Below are 27,881 nucleotides of genomic sequence, written 5' to 3' on the forward strand. Positions count from 1 at the left end.
ACCCCTCCCCAAGTTGGCAGAGGAAGAAAGGCTCAGTCAACAGGTAGAGAACGCCTGTGCTTTGTCTGACATGCTGCTCCCCAGGGCGGGCAGCAGAGGCCAGAGAGCCTGAGCTGGCTCTGAGGTGAGCAGGAGAGCATCGGGCTCAACCCAATGCCTGCACCTCTCAGTCTAAATAACCATTCTGGGCACCACCCAGGAGAGTCTGGACCAGGGGCTGGGGCAGGACCCAGGACTCTGCGTTTTCAGTGAGCACGTGATTCTGAGGAGTAAGAAGATGGACTGCCCAAGAAGCTGCTACATTGGTACCTGGGACACAGCAGGTTCAGACATCTGTTACAAGCACTTCCACAGTCAGAATGCAGCAAGCTAACTAACTTTGAAATTTTCTCTGTAATAGTCTAAATGAAAAATTTCTGGTTAAGTGACCAAACAGAGCCCAAGGTTACTAATATGTGCTCTATTTCTGGTGTTTGACTTGAAGGTAGCTTGGGAAGGCATCTCTGAGTGTAGACAAAAGTCCTACGCCAGATCACTACAGTCTTGCTGCACACCTTGTGGATATGGAGTCCCAGGTCCTCCCTGGGACAAGTCCCAGGCTGTCTCAAAGGCTTGGTGCCAAGGAGCCAACTCCCTCCTCCTTCTTGTTCCAACACAATATTCCCTGAGGCAAACTGTCTTCTGAACCTCCTCCTCCAAGAGAGGGGTGATTTTTTTGTTTGTTTGTTTTGGTTTGGTTTGGTTGTTGTTGTCGTCATTGTTTTTGGTTTTGGTTTTTTGAGACAGGGTTTCTCTTGTAGTCCTGGCTGTCCTGGACTCCCTTTGTAGGCCAGTCTGGCCTTGAACTCACAGAGATCCACCTGCCTCTGCTTCCTGAGTGCTGGGATTAAGGGCTTGCGCCACTACGCCTGGGAGAGAGGTGATGTTTTATGGGGAGAAACAATAGTCTGGATGCTCTCCCACCTCAGGCCACCTTAAGGCCAGCCACTCCCCAGTGGCCTTGGAGAGTTTCTCCACCTGTGTTGTCTGTGTCTGAAGATCCTTCCAGTTAATCTGACCTGTCTAGGCAGACTGAAGGCACGGGTGAACGGCTTGTGGTGTTGGGAGCTCCAAAGCCCAGGCAGAATTAAGTCACAGTCAGTAAGGCAAGCCTTTTTTTTTGGGGGGGGGGGCGGGTGTCACTTTTTATCACAGAAACAGATTCACAAAGCATGAACTCATAAGCAATGGGAGTGATGTGACCCCAAGATCGATAAACCGTTCCTGGCCTGCTGCAACCCTTTAAAATGCTCCTCATGTTGTGGTGACCCTCAGCCATAAAAGTCTTTTCATTCGCACTTCACAACTACAGGCACGCTACTATTATGAACTGTTTGAATCGCTGTTGTTATGCTGCAAGAAGAGTCTCTGATCATTCGACTTTATCAATAAAGACTCAGGAGCCAAATGCCGGGGTGAAAACCTACTAGCTCAGAGGGGCAAAGAAAGCATCCAGCTGACCTTCCTGCTCAGCTCACGTCTCAGGGGAAAAAAAATGTAAAACCCAAAGGCCAAAAGCTTGCTAGCACACCTGACAGTCCAGGAGGAAAAAGCCAAAAGACAAAAAGCCAAAGAGCTTGCTAGCCCAAAGCTCAAAAAGCCCCTCCTTCTTGTCCACGCTGTCTTAAATACCCTTCAACTCAAAGTCCCTCCTACTCTTTACTCCCTGTCAGCTGGTTTCTTGCTCTGCCTCTTCACCTAGAGTTAACTTTATTAAATCCTGTGTACAAAAAGTTCCTGATTAAAGGTGTATGTTAGAGCTGAACCACATCAAACAAGAAACAAGGTTTTACAGTCCACAATCTACCGGTTCACAAGGGATCTAATATTCTGCAACGAGACATAATGTAAATATGTTTTCTGATGGTCTTATGCAATCCCTGTGACAGGGTCATTCAAGCCCCAAAGGGGTCATGACCCACACCTCAACAGGAAAGGGGACAGTCCCTTCAGGTCACTTTCAACTGCCTTCAAGTTTTGTGTGATGGCTTGCAGCTGCCAGAGAAGGACCCCATGGAGCAGGAAACACATAGTCCAAGACAGAAGCCTGATCTTGAGGCCAGGAACATGGCAGGGGACATGACATGACAAAAGCGCAATGACAGGAAAATACCAACAGGAAAAAATGCGAAGACAGACTCTTCAGCTGTGGGTCCCTGCACTCCTCCAAGGAGCTGACAGCACTGCAAGAGGGACGACACCTGGGATGGAGAAAGTACCCTAACCCTGGGAATGACATGAGCTTAGACACACAGGCTGGAAGGCTGTGGCATCAGCAGTGCTGAGGATGAAGGGAGGAAACAGATGTGGGCATGTAGAGGAGGCCCAAGCTGCTACCCTACCCCAGCAGGGGACCATATCCATGCTGGTCTTCAAGATGGCCCAGTGAAATGCAATCTGCCTAGGCTGGCCCTATGGCCTTCTCCCTGGAACAGTAGTTTCTCCAATGCTAGAATAATCCTAGGCATCAGACAGGGACAGGCTGAGTTACCTCTGAAGACTGCAGATATGTAAACCGGGATGGGCTCTGCAACAAAACCCTTGGCCAAAGCGGGAACCAAGGGGCCCTCCAGCCAGATGCTCCTCGGCCTCCTGCAGGATGAAATTCCAGCTCAGGTACTCTTTCCTGACCATAGCAGTCATCCTGATGGACTCATCTGTCGCGTGAAGAAAACACACCTTCGACGCTAAGAGGGGAAGCAGGAATGGAAAGCTATGGAGGGCTGGGCTTGGAAGGTTCCTGCAGGGCGAAGCAAGTGACGCTCTGGGCAGAGAAGATGGCTTATGTAAGGACATATTCTATACAGTTAGGACGCCAGGTGTGGTGACACACAAATAATGGAGCACTCAGAAGTGCTGGCCAGCCTGAGCTACACAGTGAGTTCCCAGATTTTTGTTTTAAAATAATAATAATAATAATAATAATAATAATAATAATAATAATGAGGAGGAGGAGGAGGAGGAGGAGAAGAAGAAGAAGAAGTAGTCGTAGTATACAGTTAAGCTATAAGGTGACCAGCAGGGCTATGCACACCTGTAATCCAGCGCTCAGGAGTCAAAGGCAGGAAGACTGAATTCAAGACTAGTCTCTGGATAAAAAGACCAAAACAAAACAAAAAACAAAAAGAAAGAAAAAGAGGACACAGCCACATGTATAAGAAAGAGAGTCAAGGAGGAAGAAAACCAGGCTCATCAAGCAACTGGGACCTGACTCTGTAGTCCACACGAAACTGCCTTGGACCCCTGAAGCTAGCACGGTCCTGGCAGCAGCTCCCACTTGTCACCAAGCGAGGCACAGTCACAGGTAATGCTGCTCTCTGCCTCACTGTCCTTCCACCAGCATCACGTTCTGTCCTTTAAGACCACCTACCCCTCTTACCCACTAAGCAGACTCTGGGCCCCCTCTGTACAACCACTGGGTCAAAACAGGCCAAGTAAGTTGGTGAGGGTAACAAGCACACAAGGTCAAGAACCCAGTCCCGGACAAGCGGAAAGGTGAGAAATCAGAAGAGGAAAGAAAGAGGTGGAGGCTGCCAAGGAGGCAGGCTGGTCAGGTCACATCTCTATCTCTTAGCACTTGCTCTTCCTCTCGAGGCGGAACCTGTGGCTTATCTAACTAGTGTACCTCTTTAAGGGCAAGAGGAGAAAGGACACACGGAGGACAAAAGATGGTTTCCACCACCGAGAACAAAGATGACTGCAATACCGTGAACACCCCTGAGAAATTACAGTCCAACCCCGACACTTCTAGAGGCATCGGCCAAGACCCTATCCAGCAGACTATTGGTGCCTTCCAAATGAACAATCCCATTCTCAAAAGTCAAAGAATATTAGGAGTAGAGTGTGAAGGCATTTCCTATGAACTCTACGTAGCTAGCAAAAATGAGCCAGGCTGATTCTCCAGGAAGCAGTGTTGAAAGGAAGCGGGAGAGGGACTAGTTAACACTGCAGATCCACTTCTGCCAGTCTGACGCTAGGACACGCCCCCAGACCAGATCTCCAGCGTGCTGGGCATGCATGCATGTGCAGGGCAGGGCGGTGGAAATTAAAACAGGCTACAGACACAGGAATCGGACAGCGCTCACTGGAGCCGCCAACAGCGGCCACCCAACCGCTCACCTTGCACTTGAAGCCGGCGGCGGGAGGCAGGAGTTCCCGCAGCAGGGCCTTGGCCACCTCGCGGCTGGCCTCCTCGCTCACGAAGTGCAGGTTAAGCACCTCGTGCGCTTCGAACTTGGCGAGGCGCAGCAGCGAGCGCAGCGCCACTCGGGCCTTGGCCTGCAACGCCGCGTTGTGCTCCGCCTTGGTGAACATCATCAGCAGGTGGTAGTCCACCGGCACCACCACGCCGCCCTCCAGGCTCTTGGCCTTGGGGCCCGAGGCCGGCGCCGCGGAGCCCCTGGCCAGCTCGAGAGCGGGCGGCGGCGTGGGCGCGGCGGCCCCGGCTCGGGCCTCCTTCAGCCTCTTGGTGGCGCTGGAGAAGGTCTCCCGGCCCGAGCCCAGGTAGTAGAAAGCGCACACCGCCAGCGCCGCGGCCAGCAGCAGCGCGCAGTAGTGCGAGCGCACCGCGCCCAAGCGCGCCATGGCCCGAGCGCACGCGGACCCGCCTCGGAGGCGGCCCATGCGCCGGAGCCGGCGGCCCAGCAGCCGGGCCCGCTCAGACCAGCACACCAAGGGCCACAGCCCGGTAGCCACCGGCGGCCATAGCGGGGGCGGGGCCTCGCTGCTCGGAGCCAATGGTGAGTGAGGATGCCTGGAAGGCGGGGCCACCGCAGGCCCCGCAGCCACTAGGTCCTAGGTTCCGAGGGATTAGATGGCCCCTTCATAGTTTGGCTGCAAGGCTCCGGAGGAGAGGAGGATGCCAGAGCCTGGATAGGGTCATCCAGCGATGCTGGGCTTGAGAGGCTAGGGATGGAAACTGGGTCTTGAAATAACAAACGCCCCAATATCAGATTTATGATATCTAAATCAGAAAGTTCCTTCCTGTCTTGTAACACCCTAAATGAAAATGGCTTCCCCATGGCACTTCACACCTCAGGGATAATGTGTGGCCAGCAGAGGGACTTCACTGCCCAAAACATCTTAGTCCCTGCAGAGCATCGATATTGTTTAATAGGCTTTCAGCACTTAACAGAAAGCCTGCTATGTCCCCAAAAGTTTTGATATTGTAACTGGCACATACTGAAGTGACTTAATTAAGCACTAGCCTGTGGCCACTTTTTTGTTTAGTTTTTGTTTTTCGAGGACAGGGTTTCTCTGTGTAGTCTTGGCTGTCCTGGAATTCAGTCTGTAGACCAGAAGGGCCTCGAACTCAAAAACATCCTGCCTGCCTCTGCCTGCTGGGATTAATGGCATGAGCCATCACCGCTGGGCATCTGTGGCCATTTTAACCCTCACCAATCAGACAAGGCCAATTTATGAACTTCAAATTTCTAAGACTTGGTAATACAACAAGAGTTCTGAGGAACCAGGCGTGGTGGCACACGCCTTTAATCCCTGCACTTGGGAGGCTGAGGCAGGCGGACTGCTGTGAGTTCGAGGCCAGCCTAGTCTACAAAGTCAGGACAGCCAAGGCTACACAGAGAAACTCTGTCTCAAAAATGCCAAAGGTGGGGGGGGAGAGAGAGAGAGAGAGAGAGAGAGAGAGAGAGAGAGAGAGAGAGAGAGAGAGAGAGAGAGAGAGAGAGAGAGAGAGAGTTCTGAAGTAAACTGGACTGCATGCTTGAGAGGTGGAGGTGGAAATGCACGAACAAATACACATAGACAATATGCTATCCTTTCCGTGTGGACGGCACTCACCTGTCCCAGCATCACAAGCATTTTCAACTCTGCCTTTTTCCACTGCGGCAACACTTCTGAAAAGCACCCACATTGCAACAGCGTGGCATGGGAGACCCTAGATGGCAGAATGACCACGGCTGGCAGTCATCTGATCCCCACAACTCCTTCCTATGCATGAATTTACACACACACACACACACACACACACACACACACACACACACACACAAAAACAAAACAAACAAACAAAAAAAAAAACCCCGGGATTTCCAAAGCACAACTCAAACTCAGAGAGTCATTCAAGCTCTGAGTTGTGTTTTCCAAAACCTCCAAGGGAGGGAGCCATGGCACTGGAAGTCCAGGCCAGCTCTTCCACTGCAAACTCTTACCCAGCAGTTACTTGGTTACTCTGAAAACAACTACAGCCAGATATAAAATGAAGCCAAGGCCACCATCACAGAGATGACCAAGTGGCTGACAGTGAGTAAATGATATCCCAGAGATATTAAACTTACCCACAATAAGTGTAATAGGCAATAGATATAAAACATTTAGTAACCATAACTTTTCTGGGACACTTATAAATGCTACCCCAAATCTATACTATTGACTCTCTAAATAACAGAATTCTACAACTTGTGTTTTTTAGTCCACACCCATATGACCTTCTTCTTTTTTCCCAACCAATGCTTTCAGACATGTAGTTTACATTGTTTATCTGAGGAAAAGTCTCTCACTGGCTTGGCACACCAGATGGCCAATGAGCCCCATGGATTCATGCAAAAGAAATAAAGTGACTTAAATTTTACCTAAGAAGTCAGGAAAAGACTCAGCTACTCTACACCAAGTTCCCACTGCCCAGTGTCTGATGTACTGAGTGACCCTCAGCTTACCGAACCAGCATTTTCGTTTCAGGAACTGAACCCTAAGAAAATAACAGAGTGCTAGCAAAATATCTTCTCCCTACGCTGTAGCTTAGCAGGCCTTGCTCTTTGCCTGTAAGGAAGAATGAGAATACCACTGACAAAAACTACAACCGCGGAGTCATGATAGCCACTGGGTGTCTAAGCTGATCCACAGCGCCTGCTGATGCAACCGCGGAGTCATGATAGCCACTGGGTGTCTAAGCTGATCCACACCTAGGACACAGCAGTGAAGAAAGACAAGGCTCACTTTACACAACATGCATTCTAGCAGGGAAAATAGCAAGTGGAAAAAAAAAAAATCGGGTGCTGGGATGGGCCTTTTTCTCAGCTTAACAATGCATGTCCTTGGATGCAGCGTGATAGGGCTATGCAGACAAAAATCCTGATGTGCACAGTTAACTCTAGAACTCAGTTTAGCTTTGGCCAAAATGTATAGTTTCTGACCAGACATTAGGCAGCTGTTTCCTCTCGTAACGTTCTTTCCATAACCACTTGGGTCATGACTTAAAGTCTCTAAACCCCCTTCTCCTATCTAGTGTGCATGCTTGAACCATCCTTAGTGACTCTCCAACAGCTGGCTATGTTACTACCTGGCCCATCTGCCTTTCTCCGATGACTAGACTCCAAGAGAACAGTGGATAGTGTCTATTTTTTTTTTTAAAGATTTTTTTTTTTTTGTATACAGTGTTCTGTCTACATGTAGATCTGCAGGCCAGAAGAGGGCATCGGATCACATTATAGATGGTTGTGAACCACCATGTGGTTGCTGGGAATTGAACTCAGGACCTCTGGAAGAGCAGTCAGTGCTCTTAACCTCTGAGCCATCTCTCCAGCCCATTGTCTATTTTTTTATTCAAAATATTCCCACTACTGAACACAGCATCCAATATGCTGAACAAGCCTTAAGGACACTTACCCAGCAAACAAGCATTTTCACTTCCAGGACTTTATCCTAAGGAAATAACAATATACTGAAATATCAAGCCATGGGTGGCTGGGCACGGTAGCCTGCAATGCCAGCAACTTGAAAGGCTGAGGCAGCACAGTGCCTGGGAATCCAAGGCTAGCTGGTAGGTTTCAGGCCACCTTGTATGGTTGTGGTCCTGTGTGACTGAGGTCCTGCCTCCTAAAGATAAAGTATCTAGCTCTAAGAGCTAGATTTATGATAGCAAAAAAAAAAAAAAAAAAAGTCTTGAGTAATCATCAATAAAATGCGTCAGCAAGTAATATAGTGCAGTCGTTAAAAGTGATATATATTCAGAGGCAGGCAGCCCTCTGATTTGCAGGCCAGCCTAGTCTACATATCAAGTTCCAGGACAGCGAAGGTTAGTGTGAGACCTTGTCTCAGAAACAAAAACAAACAAAAAACCTGATGTATCAGCAACTGCACGCAGATAATTTTTTTTGAATGTACAGAAAAACCTATGCATTTAAGAGACATATTAGCCAACTGTGATGTACGAACATTTGTGGACTGACTTGGGAAAGCTGTATTTGAGACAACTGGAAAAATCTGATAGGTTTATGCGGTTTAAGGAAGTACTGTATCATTACACAAGATCCTTTCAAAGATTTGCACTGAATGAGCTGCTGGTGAAAGGTCTGGAATTTGTTCCAGCGGGGAGGGGAGGGGGCAGAAATCCAGGAAAGGAGATGTCAATGGGAGTTGAAATATAAAGCAATGTTGTCATGGTCTATGACTACTGAAATTACTTTGGTCCATCTAAGTGAAAGAAGGTTGTAGAGCAATATTGTCTGCTGTATCCATGAATAAAGACCCAAGGCCTAGAAGGGCTTCTATAACAAGGCACGGCACCCTATTATCATCAGCCAAAAAGACAGGGTTTCTCTGTGTGGCCTTGGCTGGGCTGGGCTGCCTTTGTAGGCTACACTGGCCTTGGACTCACAGCGAGATCCACCTGCCTCTGCATGCCTGAGTACTGAGATTACAGGCGTGCACACCACAGCATCTGCGTAGTCAAAAAGAACATAATCTGTAATCCACGCTGTCCAGAAGAGTCATTAGCCACTTGTGGCTACTGAACTCTCAAGATGTAGCACCCTGGCCGAAAACTGAACTCGCCATCGCTGGATATTGATTCATAGGGACTTGTGCAGACTGGGGCAGCAGCTCAGGCAACACAGTGACTGCTAAGGCGCGCACAGAGGATCTGAGTTTACTCACCATGACCCCAGTCCAAAAGTCTGGCATGATGGCACAGCTTGTACTCCCAGCACTGCCACTGGGGAGGCAGAGACAGATCCTTGGGGCCCATTGGCCATCTGGCCTAGCCTAATTGACAAATGTCAAGCCAGTGAGAGACCTTTCCTCAAACAATCTCAGCTGTGCCTGAAGGAGAGTGACACCCAAGGATGCAATCTGTTCTCCACATGCACATACATGTTCTCTAGGACCTGTACATGCATGCACCCACACATGCACACATAGCCATGCACACATATGCACAGGAAAGAAACAAGGTGGTACTTGTAGCTAGTGGATTCCACTCTGGACAGCACAGGTAGGTGACAGAATTAGACATGATTTTTCTTTACACTTGAGTCTTGTTTTCCGGGTGATGTTTCTGGTTGTTTTTGCTTTTTTGGAGCAGGTTCTTGTTACCTCAAACTCCCCGCCTCTGACTCCTGGCATGCTGAGATTACACGCACATGCCATCATACCTTTTCAGCGACTTAAACTTTATTTTTGCAGTGAAAATGTACTACTGCTTTTGCAAAACAAAACAAACGGACAAAGGGGGAAAATAAGAAAAGCTGTTTGCTTTCATTTAAGACCCTTGCTGTGGGTTCTCTTTAGAGACCACTCTGAAAACGAAAGGCAGGGTTATAGGGCAGACCCCTCTATCTGCAGCTGCTTTAGCGTTTAAAGGGAAAGCAGCACCGAGCTTTGCTTGTGGCTCAGCTTCCTGGCTCTCCATTCCTTTGGTCCCACTCCCACAGAAGCAGGGTTCTGGAGTGTGGATGTGCTGCCAAGGTTAGGGACCCCAACAGACTAGAACGGGAGAAGCAGAGGCTGAGTCTGTAAGAGTCTCCTGCAGTCTTTACCGCGTGAAGCCGGGGGTGGGGTGGGGTGAGGGGGGTGGGCAGCATCTCTGGAATCTGTCGGAAAACCAAACTGAACCTTAACTAGAACAGATGTTAGGCCGACTACAACATAGCCAAAAGAAGTCCAGGCATTTATAGTAACTGTACCAGAAGCAAGATTTTTTTTATTGACTTATTATTGTAAATTTTCAGCATACAAAGTAATCAAGTATATTTACAATTCTTACATAATGTACATTTTAGAATAACTATAAAGATAATGTACTTTGCTTCATTTACAATGACAAACTACAGTAAAACTACATTTGTGAATTAGATACAAATCCTCTACACACTAATAAAAAGTAATGGAGTGTTGGTTACACATTCTTAAAATCCTTTTCACAGGTAGCAAGAAATAGTACAACTGGAATGATCCAGAAATGTCAGGAAGCACAAGTAAACATGTATCTTAAGGGAGCTTGTCTTTTCCAACAGCTGACCTTTAGCCTCCATGTAAAACGGTGCTACCGACACTGATGATGCAGCAAGCTTTCCCTGCTAAAAACTAATACCCAAAATAAGGTTGGAGGATGAGAAGGACCTCGGAAATAGGACAGCGAGAAGATCAATGCAAAGATGATCCTGCTTTGCCACATGATCCCCTCTATGTAAACAGAAAAAGACACCCACAAAGACTACCCTTCTCGTGGCCGGGCACCGGCAAGCTGAGCCTAAGCCTTCCTACACTTTTATTTCATTTGAAGTTAACACATGCTGGGCTTAACTTTATAATGCTTGGTTTCTATTCATGTTTGCTATTGGGAAAAAAAAATGCAGACTTCTCTACAATGTGATGCTTTCAAATTCCAATGTGTTCCTTTAGCCTTTGTAACGAGGGTCTCCAGAGAACCCGGAGTCTCCCGTCAAACGCAGGGAAAGCAGCGGCTTCACAATGCTGTCACACCCTCTCAGGACACACATGCAGAGATGGGTCATGGTCAGCTCTGCCTCCAACTAGCAAACCAAGTGACCATCTGTGTAAAACAAGAGGGCTAGGCTAGGATAAAGACACAGCAAGGGTGGCACTCACGGACTAAGGTCTTAGAAGCCCTCCTGCGACATCAGGAGAGAAAAGGTAATGTGAAAGTATGCCGTGCGCCATGAAACATACGAAGGGAAGGTTTGTGGTTTTCCTTTGTCTCATTCATTCACTTTATTTGTGAGGACCCCTAGATCCAAGCAGGATATGAACTAAAGTCACTATGGACATAGGATTTCATCAAAAACAAAAACAAAAACCTGCACATTTTCTAGCCCATGCTAATGGTCAAAATGCAACCACACAAAAAGTTCATTTGAGAATGAGTGATCTGGGAATGTCTGATTATTCAAAGTGGGCAGCCAGTTTGGTTTTACACACAACTTGGGTTATGATCATATCTAATAGGAAGAAAATTTTACTTTTAAATACTGCTAACATGATAACAAACTTAAATTCTATAAAATGCAAGTGTAGGATTTGTTTCTTCCTAAAATGCTTCCATGATGTACTGAAGTACAAGTTGCAAGCTGGATTACTTTGGGGGAAGTAAATACCAAAGCTCCCCAACTACGCCAAACACCAGAATCAATTGATTAGGCACACTATAATGCGGGAAACGTTTTAATTTCCAAGAAGTGTACTAAACATATTTTGGAAATCTTAAACATGTGTCACAATGAAGCCCGGTGAACAGTGGCTTGATCACTTTGCCTATGTCCATGTTAAAAACGGCATTTTAGGAGTCTGTCATAACGCCTCAATTTTTTTTTTTTTTTTTTTTTGGCAGTAATACAATTTTTACATTAATGAGAGCATGAAAAAGAGCCAACAGACTAATAACGAAGACTCAAACTCCTGTCAGCATATCTGTCCTGAAGAGACAGCAGAGCAGTCAGAAAGAGCAGCCTGAGTGGATGACCGGCACTGTGCATGCGCTGCTCTCCTAACGCAAGGAATCCTTCACAGCGTGCCTCACACAGCTATTAGCACAGCAAGCGCATCCAAGAGCTAACCTACTTTATAACTAGTAATTTAAAGCCTTGCCATACTCCATTCCTGTCATTCAATTTGTCAGCACATTGAGAAAAGTCAGGAAGCCACAGAAATATAGTCTTGTATTGCCGGCCTTCACACAATATTAAAAGATGTAGCTTTTTCTACAGATATTCAGAATCATAATAATCTTTAAGGCATTTTAAATACACTTGAATCTTTAAGGCTTAAAATAAAACACTCTAGACATTAAGGGGCAGAGACACTACCACCTGCCACAACAAGGGTTTCCAACACTAGCCACGGAGGCAAGCAGCTCCGTCCAGAGAGCTCGCCTCCTGCAGCCAGACCAAAGGGATGCCCATCTGCACCTCCACAGGCAAGGCGGGGGCTCCAGGGTGACCAAGAGCGAGCACTGCGGACGAAGGGCGGCCTTTCCCCTGTCTTCCCGTCTTCAGCCTATTTTTCTTCCTTGAACATGTTTTAGGACAATAAACTTCAGAATACATACCAATTAGAATATCACAAATTTGCCTTTAACAAAATACCTACAAGAACAGATGATCTGCAAGTCGGAGGCGAGACAGGAAGACAGAATCTTTCATCCTGTGGCAGTGCGTACTTCCTCAGAAACAAATCCCCGTAGATCCATATCCCTAATGTGTGGTGACTTACTAAATAAGCATTACACACTTGCAACTTGGCTGAACTACGGGACCTTATCTGTGTTGCAAGTTTATTTCAATAGAATGTCTGCTTAGATTCTGATTTTATATTTAATCAAAGTAAGGCTCTACATACTGTGGGAAAATGTTAAAATTTTTATTTAATTAACTATAATCTTATATACATTTAAAAATGTTTCTGTGAAGCTGAGTATCAATGCTACTTCCAAATAATTTCTAAAAGAGTTAATGTAATCAACAGTACTGCTGTGAGCTACAGGCAGGCACTCATTCATTCCACACTTTGACAAGACACGTCAGTCACAGGTGGCATTGGACCAAACTGTATCACATGTTCATAATTGGAACTTAAAGGTCAAGAACATTTTACTTAATTCTAAAGCTATATACAAGATAAAATTTAAAAGAATACATAATGTTGTATAGTACACAAGATAAATGTAGAAAAAATAAAAGGACTTTATTGCTGGTAAATTTTAGTATAAACAGAAAAAATTAGCTTTCTTTTCCTTTACATGGAGATTTTTTTCTTTCACCAGGAGTAACAGTAAAAAATATATATCTTAAAATGGATAAATTCCAATTATAAAAATGCCCTATATTATCTTTGAAATCACCATGTTTTAATGAAAGCCCAATTTTCCAACAGTCAACTTCTGAAGCCCAGTTCTGTCACACTGATGATCTGTCAAGGTTTTAGAAAATCAACCCAAGGATAAAAACTGAACTAGAATTCTTCTGGTGATTGAAGGAAGAAAAAAGTAAGAGCTTCTTTGCACTGTAAGACAAAACGAATCTGAAGACTGAAATGTGGCCTACTCAGACAGCAGCCATGTCTGCCTAGGTACTGAAGTGCAATGGCGCCTCTGAGCGAATGAGGTACATGCTCTCTTGTCCTAGTGATGGCATCGTATGTCGTGGGTACCATAGCTGAGCTACCAGAAAACATGCATATGTATTCCTGAACCACCAACAATTATCAGGGCTACCATAGAAAAGACACATCCTCTAAGCAGGTGAGGTACCTGGCTCCCACTGCTGCAGACATAGTGACCGGATGCTCCCGGGTAAGCAGTGTGCCACCCATGGCAAAGGATGGAGGGGTCTAACAGGGTGGCATCCGAACATGTAGAACTGAGAGACAGCTTAGATCTGGACACAACTTAATTAAAAAAAAAAAAAAAATTGCAACCCATTAAAAAGACTTTTCTTTTTAAATAAAAGAGGAACTATAATGGATTTCTCCCTTTCCCAATTGTAAGAGATCTGATATCATTTACAAAAATACCAATGAATGGGTACCATTTTTCCCAAACAATTCAATGTCTACCTAAATTAAGTAATTAGAATTAAAGCAGTAAAAAAAAAAAAAAAGGTGTGAGTTTTTGGTTGTACATATTACAAATTCAGCAAATTTCATAGTTTCCCCTTTGTAAAAGGCTCAGAACTTCTGTGAATCTTGCTGGAAACGATTGAGTTTCTCTGGGTTATTGGATGCCATTTGAGAAAAATCACGAAAAATGTCCTGGTAAGTTTCATCACCTGCATGAAAGTAAAATAAAGACACTTAAAGTTTATACAGTTCAGGTATTAATAAAACAACATTGATTTTTATTCATATTACTTCAGGATTCATGGCATTATATTAAAGGTTTGTTCCAATAGCATTTTTGGAAGGAAAAAAGCCAGGTAAAAAATAACACCAGAGAAATACTTAAGAAAGGGAGGCTATACCTGAGAGAAGGGCTCAGACGCACCGCGGAGGGACGCTCAGGGTTAGAAAGGAGCAAGATGCAAGCGTTGGAAAGCAATGTGAAGAAACACGCTCGTTAGCACAAGCAAGACCAGGTTATTTGAAATGAATTAAACAGCACATTGTATAAGAAAACACTTTCTTTGATAAAAGTTAAAAGAAATGACTGAAGCCAGATACTAGTTAAGGTTCTGATGGACGCAGGTTGCTAAGGTGACAGGCGGCCATCAGGCGGAAAAGGCTTCCTATGCCGTCATTAACTAGGAGTGCTTTACACAGAAACAGCTGTTTGTGAAGAGTGGCTCGTGCACACTGAGGTTTAGAACTAATGTATCTGATCCACTGTTCACTGAACTCATTAAATCGAAAAGTCAGAAAGTGACTACCAAAGCACAGCTGTACACTGTCTTCTGACTTACGAGCAAGGATGCTGTGCAAATACAGAAGGAAACTTGAGAAGCCATTCACAATTGGAGGCATAAACATGTGTACGCTCAGCGCTCCTGCCGAGATGCAGATTACAGGTAAGGACACCATGGCAAGCTAGACACCATGGTTCTTGTTGAGGAACTACACACACACACACACTCTCTCTCTCTCTCTCTCTCTCTCTCTCTCTCTCTCTCTCTCTCTCTCTCTCTCTCTCTCTCTCTCTCTCTCTCTCTCTCTCTAACCCCTCGAAGGGAGAAATGTTATTTTTGGGATGAGGCCTCCTGCTAAACATCATGTTGGTATGGACTTATGGCACCATTCTGTTCTCACTTGAGCATAAAATACTGTTTTAAATGATTCATGTCGCCATAGTTCTGTCATTTCCCCAAGTGCATCCCATTCTACGATGATCTCGTTATTACAGTTATTGTTAACAGTAAACTCTGTTAGTCTTTAAAAGCAAGATCATGGAGGACACAGGTGTCATACCAAAAGCTAGAGAATTCGAAAAATACTAAGGGGCCAGATAAAAATCTAGTAAAAGGACCTAAAAACATAACACGAGAATTTTAATAAAAAGATTTTAGTACTCTTAATATTTAGTTTATGTAAAAAGCAATTATTAAAATGCTGGGAATTGAATCACGACATGAAATAATCAGCTGACCCTGATCAATCTGCTTTAGAAAGGGAAAGAACAGTGGGAGTAGAATCTAACAGGTGGCTGCAGGCCAGTGCTGACGCGTCCCATGGCGGCTAACCCGCGGAACTGGGCAAACTGTCTGATCATATGCCCAACAAACTACAACCTATTCCTGTGCTTGGCCACCCTACCGTAGGACAGAAAGTAAACTGAGAGGAGCGCAACATTAAATAACAATTAACAAACCATATAAAATATTTTAATTTTTTCTCTTTTTCAGATGTTGAATTAAAATACGTAAAATATTTATTGTAAACATTATAAATATTTTTAAAATACTATTCAGATAGTCTAGGATTTTACTTTCCGAGAAAGTGTAAAGTGCAGATTATAATACAAAAATACCACATTGATTTTACCATTCAACACCAGAAGTAACGTAAAAGGCACACATTATATATTCAGGAAGGAAAGGGAGAAAGATCTAGCAGATGCTAACGCCAGGTCATTCACAGATAGCACCAGATGAGCGTCCTTAAGGATCACAACAGTACAGTGGCAACATATGGCTTCTACATTCAGTGATGCATATTCCGTACACTGAGCTGTTTTTTCTTTATGATTTTCTAGTGTTTGATTTTAAATCACCTAGTACATATTATACAAGTACAGTTTAGTAAAACCATTGTACCATGCAGAACTAATTATACGACCTTTCATTCACTGAATTAAACGCGTCCTTGAAGGAGAATGTTGGTGCTGTAATGATTATTGGTTTCACGGACTGCAAACATTTAAGAGTTCATATGATACAAAAGGAAGTGTCCAGCTTCACACACAAAACTCGTTAAATTCAGTTTTTTAAAAATTAATAATGCACTATTAGTATGCTACCTTCCTTAGACCTCAAAATGTGTTGTCAAAAGCAATAGTGATTTATTTAAATAGCCAACACAAAGTGAAGTTCATTATCTAGGCTTCAAGGGGAATTTTAATCACTTGAAACATTTCCCAAGTCAAATCTAATTTGTCTGAACTATGACACACAAACAAGATCCCAGGATACATTGCCTGGAATCTTCCTATTAATACACTGAACAGCTCACTACAAAAAGACAGCTAAGCATATTCTTTACGCTACTTAGTCACGGTTTTCCCATTCAGAAAGTTCAAGTTTTTATGTGCCTGAACAATTCTGAGTTATTAAAATATATACTTCTATGTTTCCACTGACAGCTTAAATTCACTTTTACTTTTTGGTCTGCAGAATATTCATCACACCACAGTTAGCATGGCTGAGAGAGGTCGGTGACCTCACGAGGATGTGATACCCACCCTCTGTGACCGCAGGTGTCACCCTGCCCCTTCTAGTTGGAAATATTTTCCTTCTACAGATGATTGGCTAGGTCCCAGAAGCTGCATACTCACACCACCAGAAGAGGCTCCTTAACAGGGTGACTCCCCACTGGCTGAGAACCTGCCGACCCTCAAGGGGCCCAGAACCAGCAAAGAGAAGCTCCTAGCTGCGTCCCCACTACTGGAGCAAGGTGTGCTACCCCTCAGCTTGCCAGGCCTCCAAAGAGGACTAAGGCCGCTGAAAGAGAACCCACTTTTCTTTCAAAAGCTGCATGCTCTTAACACTGCCTTGCAAGGAAAATGCGAGTCCACAGGGTTATAGATACAAGTTTAGAAATGGGGTTTCCTAGAAATAAGTCTGTGACTGCCAAACACAGAAACTGGGTCCTTTAAATCGTAGGCCTGCTGTTATCAAAAGACTGACAGTGTCTGTACCTACACACTACCAGAGGTCTGCTGTTTCCGTCCTATGGCTAGGATGCCAATGAAGCAAGCAGGCAGTTAGCAGGGAAAACGCAGTGAGACACAGAGGAACAAGGAAGAACAGCTACATGAGCCAAGCGTGTCGCCAGGACTCAGGAGGGGAAAGCAGAGTCGCAGAGCACAGTTGCTGCGTCACCTCATCACACCACCTGACCATACAAAGTATTCCCCTTCACACACTGGGCCCCAAAACTGAGTTTACAATCTAATTATTTCCAAGATATTTCTCAAACGGTATTTTTTTTTTTAAATCTTATTTTTAACTCGGGATCGTGGGCAGAATTCTAATTTTTAACTTCTAAACTGAAATTTGAAGATGGTTCAAAAAATATTTTAATGAGGCCCATTTTCGGGTTTTCACTAAAACTGAGGAAAAAAATCTTTTCCTATTGATACCTGTAAGTTGCTATACCCACATACAAACCTGCACACAGACAACAGAGAAAGGGGTTATCTGGACACTTCTGGATGACACAGAAGAGATTCAAGCAGGACCAGAAGTGGAGCAAAGAGAAAGGCCCTGCTCTTGCAAATTCTCAACTGCAGAGCAAATGGACTGCGGACCACTGACCTCTGACCTCTGATTCACCAGCTGGACAGGCATCATGGCAAGTACCTTAAGGAAGGTGCAGCCTGCTCAACACTGGCCTTTACCATTTCAAGAAAATACAAATGTAACAGCTTACAACCCTGCTGTTCGCTGCTGCCTCACCAATGTCAGCTAATATTCTTTGATCAGTTTCTATTTAAAGTGCTTAAACACAAAGGCCTCAGAACTGGCCCTGTAATACTATAATTTAAAGATATCTGTTACAAAATTAGAACTTATTTAAGAGCTATCATCCAACTCTGAGACAAATAGGTGAAACCCAGAGTTAGCACTGAGCCTTGTGCACATCAGCATACCCCACCTCAGAGCACTGTGGCCTGGCAGGCTGCGTGAGCCCCAGGACTAAAGTGAAACCCCCTGGATTAGAAGGATTATCTGATCAAGTCCTCTCTTCTTCTTACACCAGGACAAACGTAAATAGTAAACACAGTCCTCTGAGGAAAAAAAATGGCCTCACACTGATATAGTTACAGATTGCTGTGCTCAAAATAAAGTAAGTGGCTGAAGCTAACAAAGAACAGAAATTTCAAAATAATAATATAGATATTCATTTTTATAAAACAAAGCTGCTCATTGCAAAGTGATGAGTTCCTGAAATGGCTAGTAAGATGTGTATGGATGTAAAGCAGACTAGTAACTCATACACTCAAATGCGTGAACTAGAAATGCAATGTCCTTTCTGGTGAAGGTGGCTAACCAGCAGGTGCCCATCAAACAGAAGAGCTTGGTCAACTTCTCTTCCCTTTCCTCACACCGTGACTCACTCAGAGATGAAGAGCACTCAAGATAAAGACTGAGGTGGCCATGAACTGAGATTTCTGATAGGTCTAATTTGCTATCTGGTTCACAAAACACTGTTCTAAATATACCTACGTACCCAAGCAGACAGTGTGCAGTTGCCTGGGGGCAAAGCTACAGATACATTTCAGTCTCTGAAACTAATTGTACACCCACTGTGGACTTTTCACTTACTGGTTATTTTGTACTTTAAATTTTCAACTCATTCCTAGAATACAAAACTCATCAATAAACTCTTGGTATTTTCCATACTAACTTTTTTATATACAAAACACATGGTGATTTGTCTTTGTTCCCTGAACACAATGTATAGAAATCCCTGAATAACAAAAAGAAAAGCATTCTGTTCTATTCACTGGACAGCTAGCGAGACTCCTTTCGGAAGCTGCTCTCCGCTGGAGCAGCATGTTAGAGTGTTCGTCGGTGCACTCACTCGCTGGAATGCATGTGGAAGACATCTGTACAGCAGGCGAGGGTGCCTGCAGCCAGCGCTGACTGAACACGCTAAGTACAGGTGTACTGAAGTAGAAATAGGTCCGAGTATGGAAAGGCCCAGGATTAGCCACCCGAGAGTTCAGTAAGTACAGTACAGAAGCTGACAGCTCACAATTTACAAGTACATTATAAAGTCTCTACAATCTCACATCAGTTAGCTATGGAACTATGAGTCTTCCAACTGTAAACTGATAAATTCCTGAATGCACTTTTTATACTGCATTTCAGTATGATTATTAGTAGAATATTGACCTGGCTGTCCATAGAGTCCTTCTGATTCCCGCATCTCTTCATTCATCCTTGCTAAACGTAACCTAAAATTAAAGAAGAAGAGCTCTTAGCGGAAGCAGCATAAGTACCCATAAGCACACGGTTACACCGGCAGCTGGTACATGCTGGAGGAACTAGTGCGTTACCAGCATCTGTCAAGTCAACACCTCAGCTTATCAGGCCAGCAATGTGCAGTACAAAATAGTTGTATGTCACCTCCATTCAGACAATGCTCACGAACCAGCCATGTGCAGTACAAAATAGCTGTATCTCAGTTCCGTTCATACAATGCTCACGAACCAGCCATGTGCAGTACAAAATAGCTGTATCTCACCTCCGTTCATACAATGCTCATGAACCAGCAATGTGCAGTACAAAATAACTGTATGTCACCTCCGTTCACACAATGCTCACGAACAAGCAGGAAGGCATTTCTTACGGAAGCAGGGTGCCTACGGCACTTTCCGGGTGCTTCCTCCAGACCTCAGGGGACTCCTAGCTCCCACAGCAACCTGATGAAGTCGCTGCTTCTCCGGGAGGGAAGCATTAACCTAGCACTGCTCATTAGCTTAGCCTGAGGAAGCTAGTTCTCAACACACAGGCAACGTGTTCCTTCTAAATATAGAAATATATTTTGATATACAAGAGTGATCATAAATGACTAAGAGTTGTCAAAATTTCCCCAAGTTTACCATATTGGTCATACATTCTTTGGGGCTGCTTATCCTGGTAACTGAAGACAGGTAACATTAGATTTAAACAAACAAACAAACAAACAAAAGCAAGTATTTCTTCTTTTTCTGAAAACAAAACAAAAAGCAACACAGAAAGTATCCTCTGTAGTGCCTGCTAGGCCACCATATTGTCCTCAGCCTTCCCAGAGCTCTCGCTCTCTCTCTTCTGAGAGCTCCCCCTGGCAACCACAGCATCTGACACCAACATTTCCCTCCACCTCCCTATTAACCATGTGCATTAAGGATGGGTCCTAAGCATTCCTTTGCTATGTGGAGTCTCTGAAAAAGTGTTCTCCTAGCTGCCTTCAGCTGTCAGTTTGATGTGGGCCAGAGCTACCTGGGGGGGGGGGGGGCGGTGTCTCACCTTGGGGGCTGTCTGGATCAGACTGGCCTATGGGCATGTTTGTAGGGCATTCTAATGGATGCAAGAGGCAACAGCACAGTAACAATAATCCTCCACAGTCTGAGTCTTGCTGGGTAGAGGGTGGGAGAGGTGGAGTGAGCAAGTCAAAATTTCTCAGTGGAAGGTGACGGGGCTGAGAGCAGCCCCAGAGTTCCTGCGCACTGAAGGCATCCTGAGGAGGGGGATCATCCAGTCTCAACTTCTGTTAGCCCAGAATGGAAAGTCACCCAACTGAAAACTGGCTTCCATTAGCATCACGAAATGAAGCCCAGCAGACAGCATCACATCTCTAGGTTCTAAGCTCTTTGATCTAACATGCAAACCAACTGAAAACCTCTAGTCTCTGTATTAGAGCACGGAAAACATAACTCAAACATTCAAAAACATGTAATTTGTGTTAAAAAATAATCAGGTGTCCGTGTGAACAACTGGCTTTAAAGGCTGCTGTCGCTCCAGCTTGATGAGCCGCTAATCCTCAAAGTAGTAGAACAAGGTCCCTGTTGCTCCACCCAGCCCAGCCTCGCACTGCACTAAAGGGGAAAGAGAGCAGCTGGGGCAACCATGGTTCCTGTTTCTATTGCTCTGGCAGGACAGCACAAGTAGCCAAGAGTCCAGACATCAGAGCAGAAAGTCTCAGTGTGAGGTCCTAGCTCTGACACTTATTAATTCCTCCAATTGTCTGAGGCTTCGCTTCCTTATCTATGAAGTGAGGATAAAAGAATAGTGTCCTCATAGACTTAGTGTGAGGAACAAATGGACCCATGCACTGTAAGGTGCTTGCCACACCCAGTGTGCCTAGAGGTGTGGTACACACCAAACGCTGAGTTTCAAGCTGTGGGAGCGCTCGCCTTTACTCTCAGCACTCAGGGAGGCAAAGGCAGGTGGATGTCTGTGAGTTCCAGGCCAGCCTGGTCTACACAGCGAGCTCCAGGACAGCCATGACTACTTGTATAAGCAATGTGTAATAGGAAGTAAGTACAAAGGAGGCACTTACAGGGTTACTATGTCCGCATTGGCTGCTTCCACGGCTATACTCAGAGGGTCCTTCCCTTCTTCATCAGTGGCATGTTGATTGGCACCTCGCTTTAGGAATAAACATACCTGCCTGTTTAAGGGAAACAGCATTTCTCAGTCAGTATGAAGACAAAAACCAATCATTTCACCATAAAAAATACAAAGTTCTCCCTAACTTAAATAACATTGTATAAGAAAATTCTTAATGCATCCTACAATAGTCAATGAACAGATTTCAATGATAAAAGCTGACCAAGAGCTTCACACTGCCCATTATACTAGTTAGTTATGTCTGTACACTAGCTATACTGGTTAGCTATAGCTGTACACTAGCTATACTGGTTAGCTATAGCTGTACACTAGCTATACTGGTTAGCTATAGCTGTACACTAGCTATACTGGTTAGTTATGTCTGTACACTAGCTATACTGGTTAGCTATAGCTGTACACTAGCTATACTGGTTAGTTATAGCTGTACACTAGCTATACTGGTTAGCTATAGCTGTATTCTAGCTATACTGGTTAGTTATTATTGTGAACTTGACACAAACTAGAGTCTCCTGAAAATAGGGAACCCTGGTTGAAAATGGCCTGTGGGCAAGTCTGTGGGGAACCACCTTGATTGCTGACTGATGTGGAAGGGCCCAGGCCACTGCGAAGGACACTATCTATAGGCAGGTAGGCCTGGACTGCATGAGGAAGCAAGTTGGGGGCTGAAGATATACAGCTTATCAATTAAGAGCACATGCTGCTCTTGGCACAGGCCCTGAGTTCGATTCCCAGCACCCACATCACCGGGCAGCTTACATCCATCTATAACTCCAGCTCTAGGGGACCTGACACCTTTGGCCTCCTCAGACATTGCACACTCGTGTACATATCCACACACAGACATAAGCAGCACTGCTCTGCGGCCTCTGCTTCAGCTCCTGCCTCCAGTCTCCTGCCTGAGTCCCTTCCCGAATTTCCCTCCGTGACCAACTGTGGCATGGAGGTATAAACCCTTTCCTCGCCCACACGGCTTTGGGGTTTGTTGTTTAACACAACAACAGAAAGCAAACAAGAACACTGACCATAGTTTTTCTTGTGAGTGAGAATCTTTAACGTTCAGATTCCACTGTGACACAAGAATGTACTTTTACAAATACTATATAATAACCTTAACCTGAGAAAATGATAAAAACATTATTTCAGAGTAGTTTTTCAAGATAAAAGCTACTTACATATATAAGCACTGTGACCTACCCTGTGTGTCCTAAGACTGTGGCATGGTGCAGTGGTCCCCGCCCTTGGACATCTCTTTGGTTCACATTAGCACCATTCTGTAAGAGGAACTCGCACGTCACCAAAGAGCCCTTAAGGAAGAGAAGATGACAATGGATAAATGCAAATGAGAAAGAACACATCCATATGCATGCAGCAGAGAAATAAGTTACATTTGATTCTCCTAAGAACTACTAATAACAGTCTGAAGGCCAGCAAAGCACACTAGTCCTCTTGTATTTTCAGAATTCTCTTCTAGCTGCCCCTCCCAAAAATCAGACATCACTGAGAGCATTTGTTACTTTCTATCCCATCTTAGACTAGTAACAATAATAATGATTTGTTTAAATTTTATGGTATTTTATATATAGCCCAATGCATGAAGTCCACACCCCTAATACAGCCTGAATGCATGAAGTCACACCCTTAATACAACCTGGATGCATCAAGTCACACCCCTAGTACAGCCCGAATCATCAAGTCACACCCCTAGTACAGCCCGAATCGTCAAGTCACACCCCTAGTACAGCCCGAATCATCAAGTCACACCCCTAGTACAGCCCGAATCGTCAAGTCACACCCCTAGTACAGCCCAAATGCATCAAATCACACCCCTAGTACAGCCCGAATCATCAAGTCACACCCCTAGTACAGCCCGAATCGTCAAGTCACACCCCTAGTACAGCCCGAATCGTCAAGTCACACCCCTAGTACAGCCCGAATCGTCAAGTCACACCCCTAGTACAGCCCGAATCGTCAAGTCACACCCCTAGTACAGCCCGAATCGTCAAGTCACACCCCTAGTACAGCCCGAATCGTCAAATCACACACCCCTAGTACAGCCCGAATCGTCAAGTCACACCCCTAGTACAGCCCGAATCGTCAAGTCACACCCCTAGTACAGCCCGAATCGTCAAGTCACACCCCTAGTACAGCCCGAATCATCAAGTCACACCCCTAGTACAGCCCGAATCGTCAAGTCACACCCCTAGTACAGCCCGAATCGTCAAGTCACACCCCTAGTACAGCCCGAATCGTCAAGTCACACCCCTAGTACAGCCCGAATCGTCAAGTCACACCCCTAGTACAGCCCGAATCGTCAAGTCACACCCCTAGTACAGCCGAATCGTCAAGTCACACCCCTAGTACAGCCCGAATCATCAAGTCACACCCCTAGTACAGCCCGAATCGTCAACACACCCCTAGTACAGCCCGAATCGTCAAGTCACACCCCTAGTACAGCCCGAATCGTCAAGTCACACCCCTAGTACAGCCCGAATCGTCAAGTCACACCCCTAGTACAGCCCGAATCGTCAAGTCACACCCCTAGTACAGCCCGAATCATCAAGTCACACCCCTAGTACAGCCCGAATCGTCAAGTCACACCCCTAGTACAGCCCGAATCGTCAAGTCACACCCCTAGTACAGCCCGAATCGTCAAGTCACACCCCTAGTACAGCCCGAATCGTCAAGTCACACCCCTAGTACAGCCCGAATCGTCAAGTCACACCCCTAGTACAGCCCGAATCGTCAAGTCACACCCCTAGTACAGCCCGAATCGTCAAGTCACACCCCTAGTACAGCCCGAATCGTCAAGTCACACCCCTAGTACAGCCCGAATCGTCAAGTCACACCCCTAGTACAGCCCGAATCGTCAAGTCACACCCCTAGTACAGCCCGAATCGTCAAGTCACACCCCTAGTACAGCCGAATCATCAAGTCACACCCCTAGTACAGCCCGAATCATCAAGTCACACCCCTAGTACAGCCCGAATCGTCAAATCACACCCCTAGTACAGCCCGAATCGTCAAGTCACACCCCTAGTACAGCCCGAATCGTCAAGTCACACCCCTAGTACAGCACGAATCATCAAGTCACACCCCTAGTACAGCCCGAATCGTCAAGTCACACCCCTAGTACAGCCCGAATCGTCAAGTCACACCCCTAGTACAGCCCGAATCGTCAAGTCACACCCCTAGTACAGCCCGAATCGTCAAATCACAGCCCTAGTACAGCCCGAATCGTCAAATCACACCCCTAGTACAGCCCGAATCGTCAAGTCACACACCCCTAGTACAGCCCGAATCGTCAAATCACACCCCTAGTACAGCCCGAATCGTCAAATCACACCCCTAGTACAGCCCGAATCGTCAATCACACCCCTAGTACAGCCCGAATCGTCAAATCACACACCCCTAGTACAGCCCGAATCGTCAAGTCACACCCCTAGTACAGCCCGAATCGTCAAGTCACACCCCTAGTACACCGCCGAATCATCAAGTCATACCCCTAGTACAGCCTGAATGAGTGGTGTTGCTTGGTTTTCGTCTGAATTAGCCCAGTTCACATCGGCACCATGAGCCAAAGCCTCAGCCATTTGGGAAGGTTTTTTTCATATGAAGCCCTATAAAGCTGAAGTCCCGGATTAAGTTGTTTAGCGTCAAGAAACACAGAAGATTCTGGCCTTTCTCCTTCTGGAAAGCAAAGCACAAACACATCAGTAAGAATGTGCTCTTAGCACAGGAGGCAAATTGCTTAACAAGTACAGAAAGGGTTTGCAGGAAGAAAGAGTACTGTTGGCGGCGAATGACAGTAACAGTGGGGGAGCAGAGTGAAGAGGGACTCAAGGCTAACAAGCTGTAAATCCGGAAATGGTTAGGAAAGGTAACTTAGGGCTGGTGAGTGGCTGGGATACCTTTATTATATATATAATATATAAATATATATGTAGTATATATATTAAACTGAACTCTTAAACTCACAGTATAAACATTGTGACGTAAGAAACCACTCATCGATCCCAGTGAGCGTAGGAGAGATTCTCATACACTTGTCATTATCTCTTAGAGGACTAATCATCCCCCAAGCATTTAGCCTTCTCATGGGATGACATCAGCTGGTATCCTAGGCTTCTGCGGTCTGCCAGTACCCATGTTGGTTACTGTTAAAATTGGCTGTATTCCAACAAAAACCTGGGCTCCTTAATAATGCACTAGCAGGTCAAACCTTACTTGGTTTCCAGGATGATGTGCTCCCATCACAGTTTACACTAACTATCAGTTGATTCAAATGTTTATTCCCCAGAGAGACTTCCCCAAGACTAAACACACTGAAATCATGGGAGGAAGCATAAAGGAATTAGCAATGAGAAGAAAACCCAAAGAGGGAGACACTGGTCCAAAAACAGTCACAGCAGAAGACAGCAACTAAGTGGACATGATGAATGTGGATTAAAACTCTTAGCACACACCATAAGGTTTGGATGGATGGCTGACTAGGGAAAGGACTCCAAAACTGAAGAGAAAACAACAGCTTTCTCCTTAAACAATATTGCTCTCCCCTTAGAGCCATCTAACCAAGTTAACCACCTAGGTGAGAAATGGGCAGGAATTAGCATTTAGAGCAGTGGAGAGACAGCCAGACAAACATAAGGACCTGAGTCTGGGTCGCCAGGACACAGGTAAGAGGCCAGTGCAGAGGCTGACCCTTGTGATTGTCAGGGCTGCAAGGTAGAAGCAGACAGATCCTTTGAGCTCACTGGAAATTGCTGAGCTCCAGGTTCAATGAGAGATCCTGTCCCAAAGACAAAGATAGAAAAAGGGACAGAAGCCGGCGGTGGATGCATGCCTTTAATCTCAGCACTCAGGTAGCAGAGGCAGGTGGATCTCTGTGAGTTCGAGGCCAGCCTGGTCTACAGAGTAAGTTCCAGGACAGCCAAGAGGCAAGGCTATACAGACGCAACCTTGTCTCAAAAATAAAAAAAATCAAAAACAAAAAACAGATGGCATTAGAAAATATATTAAGTGAGACAACCCCCACTCAGAGAGGCAAACACCCCGTGTTCTCTGCTTTATTGCAGATCTTAGCTGCTAACTGTTCGTGTAGGAGTATCTACATGAAAGTGAGAAGGAAGATGCCAGAAAATCCAAGAGTGGTCTGGGACAGGGGGAAAAAACTCTCAGCAAAAAAATTGCTCTATAATTAAGTAAAAGTAAATGTTATCTATACTCTACTTGAAATCTAAAGTCACGATTGATTAGATCTGAAACTGAATATATATGAGAAATTTTGTTACATTCAAAATTTTTATTTGGGCGTGAGTGGGTGTGAGGCTGGAGGTCATTAGACAACTTTTGGGAGTTGGGTCTCTGGCTTGAACGTGGATGGGAAGAGCTGGTGTGGGTGTCTTTGCCCGCTGAGGCATCTCATCAGTACAGTGCTAGGTATTTGAGAAAGTCTTAATCCGTGCTATGCCCTGTTAGGAACAACTGTGCAATGCAATGCCCAGTGCATTTCCTCTTACGGTCAGTACTGCTGCAGCAAGCGGGGCTTCCTGGTATTTCTACACATCCAGCCACTTCCCCTGAGTCCCATTCTAATGTTGCCACTGATTCCATTAACATTTCAGTAATCCTCACTAAGTAAATGTAAACCTTCTAGTAAAAGTTTGGAAAAAGACAATAAAAATACAAAAGAAATGAGCAATTAATAGTATAATGGTACAGTTATTTTAGAACAAGTAAACTGAACAAAAGAAATTTAAAATGTACATAAAAAGCTATCTTCTGCTCTCAGAAAGCAGAATGGTGTTAGGGACGGCAATTGTAATGGGACAGGAGAGGCCGGTCCAGAGGCACAGAACTAGGGTAACAGAAACCCCAGTGCTCCCACGGGCACATGACACATGCACACACATCATGGTCCAAGCCATCAATAATACTCCCTCCCCTCCCCAATAGGAAGGTGGAGAGACACTGGGAAAGACAGCAGACATCAACCTCTAGCTGTCCTGTGAGCACACACATGTGAGCACACACACACAAGCACGCCCATGAAAGAGCCGACATTGGACATATACATTTTTCAACAAACTATAACAATCAACACGGACTTCATCAAAACTCACCAGGCTCGTACAAGCTATTGGCTGACACCGTGGAAGGCAAAGATTCTCGGCCATCATCAGAGCCTTGCTGGATGCCACTATCGTTACTTTTGACTGTGTTGAGGAGAAGGGAAAAAGGCTAGTGAGTAAGTTCACGGCGGTTGGAAAGCCGACTCCCACAACCAACGAGTTACAACACGAGCTGGTGCACGGGAACATGAACTTA

General features: G+C 45.2%; 2 protein-coding genes across 15 annotated transcripts in view; both read right to left on the reverse strand.

The window, feature by feature from the left end:
- Xxylt1 (xyloside xylosyltransferase 1) overlaps positions 1 to 4,662 on the reverse strand; it is a 133,230-nt gene extending 128,568 nt beyond the window's left edge. Inside the window, exon 1 of the mRNA XM_051150823.1 lies at positions 4,159 to 4,662. Coding sequence (XP_051006780.1) covers positions 4,159 to 4,662 — 504 coding nt within the window. The remainder of the gene's footprint in view (positions 1 to 4,158) is intronic.
- Positions 4,663 to 13,881: 9,219 nt separating this feature from the next.
- Acap2 (ArfGAP with coiled-coil, ankyrin repeat and PH domains 2) overlaps positions 13,882 to 27,881 on the reverse strand; it is a 132,172-nt gene continuing 118,172 nt past the window's right edge. For 6 of the 14 annotated variants that reach the window (XR_007831060.1, XR_007831064.1, XR_007831062.1 and 3 more), the window contains 4 exons: positions 27,677 to 27,769; positions 25,058 to 25,244; positions 22,752 to 22,861; positions 21,559 to 21,597 (listed from right to left, as the gene is read on the reverse strand). Coding sequence is in view for 6 of the 14 variants with exons in the window: in XM_051149723.1 (XP_051005680.1) it covers positions 13,957 to 14,057; positions 19,338 to 19,399; positions 21,487 to 21,597; positions 22,752 to 22,861 (384 nt within the window). In the remaining 8 variants the exon portion in view is untranslated. Of the gene's footprint in view, positions 14,058 to 19,251; positions 19,400 to 21,486; positions 21,598 to 22,751; positions 22,862 to 25,057; positions 25,245 to 27,676; positions 27,770 to 27,881 lie in introns of those variants that run through there. The other 8 variants (XM_051149724.1, XM_051149726.1, XM_051149727.1 and 5 more) reach the window with 4 other exon arrangements.

Source organism: Acomys russatus, chromosome 8 (assembly GCF_903995435.1).
Source record: "Acomys russatus chromosome 8, mAcoRus1.1, whole genome shotgun sequence".
Lineage (NCBI taxonomy): Eukaryota > Metazoa > Chordata > Mammalia > Rodentia > Muridae > Acomys > Acomys russatus.